Genomic DNA, 10,557 nt, shown 5'->3' with positions numbered 1-10,557 from the left:
CAAATTTAATGAACTCATCAACTATAAGCACAGACCTTAGAAAACTCGTCCAAACTCTTCCAATACTTTCAAATAAAATAATCATATACATGATATATTTATACAATCCAACATTGAATGGAATGGCCAAACTTCGTAAGTTCATATAGTTCAGGGTCAAAATAAATAATCTAAAATAAGAAATAATATAAACTCCATCAAAATTTAATTAATTAGCAAATTATTTGATTGATTATTTTTAGAAAACAATTAATATTGTAAGCAATTTCATAGATGGTGCATGATTTGGAAAGGTTGCAAAATAATTTAGGATAAATAAAATTTCCAATAAAAAAATTTTACAGTTCCACCTTAGTTTTACACTTCATTAATATGTGAAATTAATAATAAGACAACTGTATAGAAAAATCTATGGAATCTGAATCTCCTAAGGAATCTACATGTGGGTCCTAACAATGGAATATTCTATGATTCTAGAATCTATAAAATAATAAAAATAAAAAAATAAATCTAGATCTTTTTCAAAGAGAGATTATAAACCTAATTAAGACTTAATAAAATAGTTAACCATGGAACATTAGAAGAGAGCAAAAAGGTCATTTCATGTCTGATGTACAACCCAACGGTCACGTCAAACAGTCAACTGGCCTGTACACTTACGTCATCATAATGTCATCTCATGAGAGAGCAACATATTCATTTTTATGCTTACATTTTTAAAATTTTATTATTATATTATTAGTATTATTAGTATTTTCTTTTTATATAATTAAAAATATCATCCAATTATTTATTTGGAGCCCGCGTTTTTTTTTTTTTCTGACCTACATATTCATAAAATTTAGTTATTTCAATAGCTAAAAATTATTATTTTTCTTAAATCCATTTCCATCAACTATGTTGATTATTTAAATATAATTTGATAAAAATATTATTATTACTGAAATACTTCGAAAATATAGCTTAAAAGTAAATTTAAAAGTGCTCTAAAATTTTAGGAGTAGCTTAAATATTTAAGAATGTAAACAATTTTCCATATTTCTAAGCTAGAGAAAAATTAATTTATTGATTTACATATAGTCAAAGACTCAAAGTTTTTGTACTTTTGATGGTATATAGATAATTATAATATTTAAAACATTAAATAAATAATTAAACTTTATTTCCATATTATTCTTGAATATGTTTATTTCGTCTATATAATATATTTATCTTGTATTTCATATTTTTCATAATTAATAGTTATTATAAATCAAACTTTAGAAATTAGAAATTGTTTTCGGGACAAACTTTTATATAAAATTGATCAAACTATATTTCAATTAAATATCAATTAAATAAATATTTAAATGTAATGAAAAGAGTTACATTTATTTATTTATTTATTTTAAAAAAATAGATAAATTACGTTTACGTGAATCGAGATTTGAATTTATTTTTTTACTCAATGTCAATAGATGAAATGATTGTTAGTAAAATTATTTATTATTTTTAAATAATATATATTTTTTTTAAAAAAATAAATAAAAATTTCAACTTTAAGCCATTAATTGCAAATGGCATAGCTAATGCAACTATGCTTTTAATTTTTATTAGAATATTGAAAAATTAAACTTTATTAGACAATAAGATTTTCTTAAATCCAAATAGTTTGCTTGCGTTCAATCATTAGTGTACGAAGACGGTCAAAGACACAAAGTATGAAATTTGTTTTGGAGAATATAGGGCCAACCCCAACAAGAAAATCGCACTCTCATTTATCATATGATTCATATTAATAATTATTTATTTATTAATCAAGAAATAATTTTTAAAATAAAAAAGTGTTGTTATGAAGAATATTATGCACTTATCATTATATTTTTTAACCAATAATAATAATAATAATAATAATAATAATAATAATCCATCAACAGACTTATTCTCATAAAAATACATAGCAATAGCCAACACTCAACAGTCAACAGATAGATATATTTTTCATAAAATCTTTAAATTAATTTCTAACTATAAAATCTATAATCACTAAATTTTTTTTTTTTTTCAGAGATACATTTATAAATTATTTTTTATAAAAATAAATTATTAATTACCCTCTGGTAGACATGCAAATTTCTCTTTCATTTAATAATAATTTTAAATATTTAATATAAACAGTAAAAAAAGGGAAAAATAAAAATAAGGAGTCAATCACAGCCGTTGAAAGGATCAGGGATTCACGGGTGTTGGGCGGTCAAGATTGATGAGCCCAACAAACCCTCCCTCGTGGGTCCCGTGAAGGGACCAAAAAGGGCAAAGCACCTCTGTGGCTGCCATGGGTATTTCCGTCCAATCAAAAAAGAGCCGTTGCAGGTCTAATTTCAAGGAACGAAAAACACCCACGTGCCCCCCGAGATGAAAAGAAATAACCCTACTATTCTGTTTCCGCTCACCTCCCAGTCACCACATGCTTTCACTAACCCTTCACTCCTCCCTCCCTTGCCTCTCTCTACCTAACGACATTTGCCTCGGATCCCGTTACCGCCCCTTTCCTCTAATATATATATATATATATATAAATTTATTTATTTTTAAGGAAGCAATAAAATTGACAGTAGAAAAGAAAGATTTGAATTGTAAGCTTGCACTCACAACCATCTTCCTATTATTACAAATATTTTCAATAGATTTTAAACTTGAGAACTTGAATGTCTCACCTTTGTTATTTGTATATATATTTTAGGATAAACAATTTAATGGCTTCCTCTTTTTTTTGTGTGTTTTTATCTCCGTCACCTACTTTTTGAAAGTTAAAATTATTTGGTTTCTTACTTTTAATTTTTATTATAATTTGGTCACTCAAATATACACTTTTAATAGTAATCACACATAGCATATGCCAATTTTGAAAAAAAAAAATGTCACATAGTACAATCACCGTTAACGATATATGCTCGAGTGACTAAATTGTAACAAATACTAAATTAGAGGTCAAAATCATAATTTTTTAAAATTAGATGATCGAAATAAAAACACATAAAAAATTAGGGACCATTTAAGTTGTTACTCTATATAACCATTAAATTCTAATAATATTATGAAATATGCATGTAATTTATATGTACACGTATATATAATTTTAGGTTTATTGAGGGGTATATATGTAAAAGTAATAAGAATATTTAAAATTAATTCCACATAATATAGGCCACGTCATCATTTTTCTTTTTTCCTCTCTCTCTCTTTGCTTACTTAAAGGCCTTCCCTCGCCTTCCAGGAATTCTTGAAGAGAAGAAGAGGGTTTAGTTTCATTTTTCTTCATTTTAAAAGTGGTTTATATGACTTATTGATTAATTTTTTAATTTTTAATTTTTTTTTTGGGGGAGAAAAAGAGAAAAAAAAGGGCTGACCTGGGACACGTGTCGAGTGGAGATGAGTCCTCCGGCGGTGGCGGCGGGAGGATCAGTGGCGGCACCGGCGATGGCGATGGCTGCGGCGGTGGCGGTGCCAGAGGGGTATGCGAGAGAGGCGATCTTGGCGTGGTACCGAGGGGAATTCGCAGCGGCAAACGCGATCATCGACGCGCTGTGCACTCATCTGGTGGAGATCGCCGACGGCTTGCCGGAGTACGAGGCGGTGTTCGCGGCTATACATCGTCGGAGGATGAACTGGGTCCCTGTGCTTCATATGCAGAAGTACTACTCCATTGCTGATGTTACCGCCGAGCTTCTCCACGCCACGGAGACGAAGCGAGCCGCGATGGAGGTGAATGAGGAGCGGTCTAGGGCTTTGATCGTTGAAGAGGCGCCCTTGAAGGAGGTCGAAGACGATAGAACCGGATCGACGGCTGAGATCTCTCACCATAAGGCCGGAGCAGAAGCCACAGCCGCAGCCACCGTCACCATCGCCGTCGCCGAAGATTTGTTCAGAGATTCCAACGTCGTCGGAGACGGTGGTGCTAGCGATGAAGGTGAGCATGATCTGATCTCCTGAAAAAAAATTTAAATAAATAAATAATTAATTGAATTAATTAATTAAATTCAAAATTTTCAGATTTATTTCAAAGATTTTTGGATTATAGATCTGGTTTTCGTCGCACGCCCTTGTTTTCCGATTAAATCGGAGCCATTTTTTTCATTCGAATTTGATTTAATTTCAATTTTTAAAAATTAAGACAAAAACATAAATTTTGTTAATTTCAGGCGGCGGATTGAGAAAATTTTTAATTTTTTTAAAATTAATTAAATAATTAATTTAATTGAACGTGTCGCACAAAAGTTTTCCAGCTTTGATTTGAGCTTTGTCGTTTTCGAGGATGGTTGTTCACCGTTTGATGTTTGAGAACATCGAGGGAGAGGACGCGCCGGCGAATGCCACGTGTACTTATTATCGGATCCGGATCCGTTTAGCGTTGCCGAATCCGGCCCGGTACTAATTTGTCCTTGATGTTGTGTGGCGTTGCCGTCCGCCGCCTGCCGTCCGATCTTGATCAGACGGTCTGTGTTTCTCAGTCTTTGTGTTGAGAACATTGATAAATGAGCTGGAGATGGGCCCCATTTTTTTTTGCATGAATAGGACCTACCCAGATAAGCAAGTGATTTATTAATTGTAATTACTAATTAGAGAGAGTTTTATTATATTAGATAAATTGTTTGAGGTCACTGTTGGGCGTGGGAAGGTGATGCCTTTAGCTTTGGTCCCCCCTAAATGGTGTAATTTAATAGTTAATTTCGGCAATTTTTTTGTTTTTATGAGTAAAAAAACAAAAAGTTGCTAACTTGATGATGGCATGATGGTTCATGTATATATATTATATTTATATTATTTTTGGTGATGTTATTTATCATGTGTGAATTATGATGTACGTTTACCTGCCATATATGCCAGCGCGCACATGACTTTTGTAGTGAGGTGGTAGTTTTGATGATGGTCAATTTTCCAAGGTTTGTACATGAACAGGTGTGGAACATGAACAGGATCTGTGTGATTTTTTAAGTTAAAGATCTGGATTTGCTGACTTTATATATATATATATATCTTTCAATTGGTGTTCATTAAAAGTAAAAAACATATAGTTTATGTGGGTGTAGATTCTATAGGACCAATTGGAATTCTAAATTTAGCATAAAAATTTTAGTTTTTTTAATGAGATTAGCGATGTTTTGTTTATGTGTTATTTGAATAAAGTAATTCATGACTGACAACTCCAAGATTCTTACAAGTTGAATTTATATTTTTGATGTACTTTTTGATATGGCAAGAGATATTTCAGGCTCAGGAAGTGAATAGCTAAAGTTGCCTTTTTGGCTTTGTAGGATCTCAAGGTGCGAAAACTTCTCAAGAAAGTAACCAAATATCCACTGATCATGAGGTTTCCATGATTCGTCCAGAGAGGATCAAGATCTCCAAAGGATTCATGTCCAAGGAAATGGTGAAGGGGCATATGGTGAGTTACTCGTGTAGATGGTTCAGTAAGAATGTCTTCTTTGCTTTGTTTGTGATTGAATTTTCAGTGATTAGTGGTTTCCAAATTTGATCAGGTTAATGTTGTGAAAGGTCTTAAACTTTATGAGGACATATTCACAGAATCAGAACTCTTGAAGCTTTCTGAATTTATAAATGAACTTCGTCTTGCAGGTCACAAGGGGGAGCTCTCAGGTATGCTCTTCTTTCTGAATTTATGACGTGATTTACTTTCTGTTTTATTTTCCTGAACAGATGCTTAAAATATGAAGACTTTATTTGAACCAAATTTGAAAAGAGCTTGATTTTGAAGTGTGGTTTTTGTTAAATATTTGAATTTACTTTTGGCCATTGAAAATGCTTGTGGAATGTGAAATGCGATTTTAATTACCAAGCACTGTCATCAAAGACAATTGTGGAAGTTTTGATTAAACAGAAAAGTGTAGTCAATGAAGTTTTTCATCTTGACAATTTTACTAGTATTTATTTAACCTAGGTTTTTTTATAACTACAATTAGTTTCCTACTCGTCAACATTGAGTGAGTGCTTACTTTGGTGTATTTTTATAGTTTTGTCTATTAGAAATCTTAGGGCAAAGACAGTTTTGCCTTTGTTTAATTAAATGACTAATACTATACATCTTCTCCAGTGGACTTATTAGGTCAACTTTCTGTAACACACTAAGATCATAAAGCTTGAATAAAAAAAGTGGTCTTTTTGCAGATAGTTGTATATTTGCCATACCCTATCGTCAAAGCCATGAAAACAGCCACTTGCTTTTATCATGACTTCAGCTTATTGAATGATCCTTTTGGCATGTAGTGCGTAACATTTCCTATCAACAACTTTTACTGATCCTTTTCAACTTCATATGATTGCACACATCTTCACAAATTTGAGCCATTTATCTTTGGATTTTCAATTAAATGTTGCTTCTATTGATTGTAAGAGTTTCATTTCTGCCATATTTCCATCATTTAATATTTCTCCTAGTACTAGATATCAATGACGACGTCAAGCTGGCCATTAATTAATCCAGATTCAATTTTAGTAACAACTTCTACCTAGGAAGTTTACCTAGTCAAACTTACATTACTTGAGCTAATCATAAATGCATATTCAACTCAGATCGAGCCGAGAAGGAGAAAATGTTTATACTGGTGGTTGTGAAAGAAATTGAAGAAGAAAACAACCTCAAGCAATCATCTTTTTGTCAGATATAGGCAACATAGTATATGCATTAGATGGTGTGCCTCTCATTTTAAAAGCTAAAAAATGTGAAAGATAAGTAATAGACACATTTTTATAGCCAGTGTGGCATGCATTTATATGACATGCTTATTAATTGAAGTGCTTTAAAACCAAAATCGAAGAATAAGTGAAGTTAACACTTCATATGTTGAAAGTACTTAGCCTTTATTGCTGGATTTCAACTTCCAAATCTATCTGCATTTTGCCCTTTATCTCCCTCGACATTAACATCTTTACTCTATATGTTGGTAGTTGAACTCTTTATGTTTGTCACTATCCAACCAATGCAAGGGCATAGTTCATTAATATGTCACAAAGTTCTTGCATGAGTCAAACCTATATTTTATATCAACTATCTTTCATCCTCTGGTTTGTCTCTGGTATCTTTGGCACAAATATGATAAACGTACCACTTTTTTGTTCATCTGAAATGGAATTGTCTGTCCAACCATTCTAGTAATTATAGTGAAAGATATTATTATATGTGTAACAGAATACTTTATTACCATAACATTTTTTTAATCAACTTATTCATTTACAATCTCCATAACCTTTTTTGATGAATTGTTGCTTATTTTGGGGGAGATGAATATGTAAGAATAGTCATTCTTTCTTATATGCATATTGCCGAGTAAACTATCATTTTTGTCATGATATCTCCTAATTCTTTAAGTTGCTGAAACATTAGATCCTTCTTGTAGCTATATAACGCACTGTTAACTCATCAAACACTGTAATTTTATTTATGAATTGGCTTTGATAAGAACATGATCAAAATGCTCTGCCTCTGAAGAACTTTCTTGTCATTGGAATCGTATGTAAGTATTTCTGCAGGTGATGAGGTGGGGAGTTGTGTATGCCCAAGGGAAGTATGTGGCATGTACTTGTATGATTGGTATTACTAGTATTGATGGGATATTAGCAACTTATTATTGCACATGCAAGCTCCTGATTAGTTGTTAAGAGTGGTTCTTTCATCTTTGTGTTTATAAACAAATGATTGAATTTTTATTTAGCTTCATAAAATTTTTTGTAGGTGAATAAAAATTATGTGACTGAACTAGCTTGCCGCAAGGGATTTACTGTTGTCATTCAAAAATTTCATTCAACAATCACATACTTGAAATTTAGTCATCTAGTACTAAAACCACCATTTTGCTTCTATCAATCAGATATTTGCAAATTCTTGAGAAAAGAAAACAGTTTTGATGAGGTCTATCGATCGTCTTCCTATTCTGGTTGACAAGTCACCTGTTTAAAAATTTTGTCATGTTTGACACGAATGTCCACATTGGAGAGCAACAACTATTTTTGTCTTGAATAAATCATTTGTCATCCATGGATTTAATTGTGCAATTGAAGAGAAGAAAATTTTCCATTTTAAGTGCTTTTGAGCTTATGTACTTGCGCTAATTACATGTAACATGCCTTTCCCTAGAACAAATGATTTTCATCCATAATTTTAATTGGAACTCTCCTGTTTTCAAATTCTTCCCTATCAGTCTTCCATCACAGGATGCATGCACATTTAAAGCTGCAGAGTTTTTCAGATGAAATTATTTTTGTGAATTGGCATACTATGGTGTTTTCAGATAACAAATATCCATTTTTACTTGCTTTGTATCTGGATATATATTATCACTAATTCGCTCTCAATTGCTGCATTAGGTGAAACTTTCATTTTCTTCAACAAACAAGTGAAAGGGAACAAGAGAGAAATTATTCAGCTTGGCATTCCATTATTTCAGCCAATTAAACAAGATGCCTCAAGTAAGTTCCAAATTACTGAGTTTATTCCATCTCTTTCTGTATGAAACCATTTGTGTAATTTTTGTGGAAATATATAGTGTTTTAAAGAACTGGTGAGGACACCTTCTTTCTCTGTTTTCTGGCAACCCAAAAAATGGTAGTCATCCTGATTTTTTTTTATCTTTTTAATAATGCTTAACCTTACCAGATTGCAAGTGATTCGGATTCATCGGTAATTTTCAATTTGAGGTCCTCCTGACCTCTAGGCCTTTATGTTGATGATTGCAATTTTTGTTAGAGGTATAATATATTCTAGGCTCTCAAAAAAATTCCATCATTGTCTTTTAGGCACTATTGAATCAATTCCCGAAGTTCTGCAAACTGTTATTGACCATCTTGTCCAATGGCGTTTAATACCTGAAGGAAGGAAGCCAAATAGTTGCATTATTAATTTCTTTGACGAGGTATGTTCTATTCTATACATATCAATATGCATGGTTTCATTTCTCCATGATTCTAAATTACACTTTGCTTGCAGGATGAATTCTCGCAGCCGTACTTCAAACCACCACATCTGGATAATCCAATCTCTACTCTCCTGCTTTCTGACACTACAATGGCTTTTGGCCGTGTGCTTGCATGTGACCACAATGGCAACTACAAGGGCTCCTTCACACTTCCATTGAAAGAAGGGTTTGCATTTCATTCAACCACTTAAATATTTATTTTTGTCATAACTTTCTAAAGACAACAAATATGGAATATGGATTACTATATTTTCAATAATAAGAAAGCATTCATGTCAGTAGAGTTTGAGAAAACAATTTGCGTGTATTCTAAATTACTAAACTAAAATTTCAGATCACTCTTGGTGATGCGAGGGAACAGCGCAGACATGGCAAGGCATGTAATTTGTCCATCATCAAATCGAAGAGTGACCATCACATTCGTGAAGGTTCGATCTCCGAATAACCAAAATGATACTCCCGTCATGCCTACTACACCGACTAAAGCAATGACCCTCTGGCAACCCGGAGTTGTGCAACAAGAGGAGATACCAAATGGAGGAGCCGCCATTGGTTATGGATCTCAGGGTTTAATCTCTGCATGGGGAATGACTCTCCGAGCTCCGGTGATCATGTTTGCGCCACCGAAGCCAGTGATCATGAATCCTTCAAGGAAAGTTTCACGTCATGGCACTGGAGTTTTTCTGCCATGGACTGTTGGCCCCAAGAAATACATTAGGCATCTTCCGCCGCGCATTCAGAAGAGGAGACTTCCTGCATTGCCTTCATCGATGGAATCTCAGGTGAATAAGATACCTCAGATTCCAACTGTCATGGTGTGAATTTTTTCCACTGCTTCTCATTTCAGAATAGAGTTTTTACTTTTATTTATTTTTTCTTTTTTGTTTGTCTGTTACTGGTTATCCTAGTCAAGTCTCTGCCGAATACATAGATATGAGAATTTCTTGGGGTGCCCTTGCAAGAGCTCTTTTTTTTTGTCTCCTGTGTCTTGCACTGGAATTAAGTTATGCTTGTCGATGAAAAAAATGCAGGATCCTGTGAAGAGTGATTTTGTTCTTAGGATAGTTTTAGTTCTTTTGTTGATGAGGATTGCTGTTATTTTGGATGGTGAATGACATTTTCTCTATGTCATGTTTAAGATTACCACAGTTATTATTTTTTGATCTTGGCTCATTCATTGATGAAAAGAATAGAATTTAGTGCTATGAAATAGTGAATTGTGTTTAGCTTTGTTTCATGTCCTTCTAACTAGTGTGCTTCTCTGAAAGTTTGATTCACTGTAACCATTATTGTGGAGCAAAAGTTATTTTTTTACCATGAAATACAGGTTGATTTGCAAAATTTAAAATTTCATGGATTAATCACAAGTCAAGTTCAAATCATATACCATTCGACGGCTGTTGTGAACATCTTTAAATTTCTCACCTCTATAAGAAAAGATAATCTAGGTACGTCCATAGATTACTGTTCTCTAGGGATGTTTAATCACAGCCGTTGGATCATCATCCAATGGTTGTTTGTTTATATAGGTAATGTACATCTTTTACTATTCATGAATACTGTGCGATACTGTAGAGCGCGTTTTGAT

At 32.8% G+C, this 10,557-nt stretch overlaps 1 protein-coding gene across 1 annotated transcript; it reads left to right on the top strand.

Moving 5' to 3' along the window:
* Positions 1-3,230: 3,230 nt before the first annotated feature.
* Positions 3,231-9,945, top strand: LOC120264956 (RNA demethylase ALKBH10B-like). Its single transcript, XM_039272873.1, has 7 exons — positions 3,231-3,949; positions 5,295-5,425; positions 5,520-5,637; positions 8,362-8,463; positions 8,791-8,906; positions 8,981-9,135; positions 9,304-9,945. Exons 1-7 carry the CDS (start codon positions 3,412-3,414, stop codon positions 9,788-9,790), a joined length of 1,647 nt encoding a protein of 548 aa, XP_039128807.1. The 5' UTR covers positions 3,231-3,411; the 3' UTR covers positions 9,791-9,945.
* The last annotated feature ends 612 nt before the right edge of the window (positions 9,946-10,557 follow it).

This window comes from Dioscorea cayenensis, chromosome 7, assembly GCF_009730915.1.
Source record: "Dioscorea cayenensis subsp. rotundata cultivar TDr96_F1 chromosome 7, TDr96_F1_v2_PseudoChromosome.rev07_lg8_w22 25.fasta, whole genome shotgun sequence".
NCBI classification, from domain to species: domain Eukaryota; kingdom Viridiplantae; phylum Streptophyta; class Magnoliopsida; order Dioscoreales; family Dioscoreaceae; genus Dioscorea; species Dioscorea cayenensis.
This window is presented reverse-complemented; position numbering and strand designations above follow the sequence as displayed.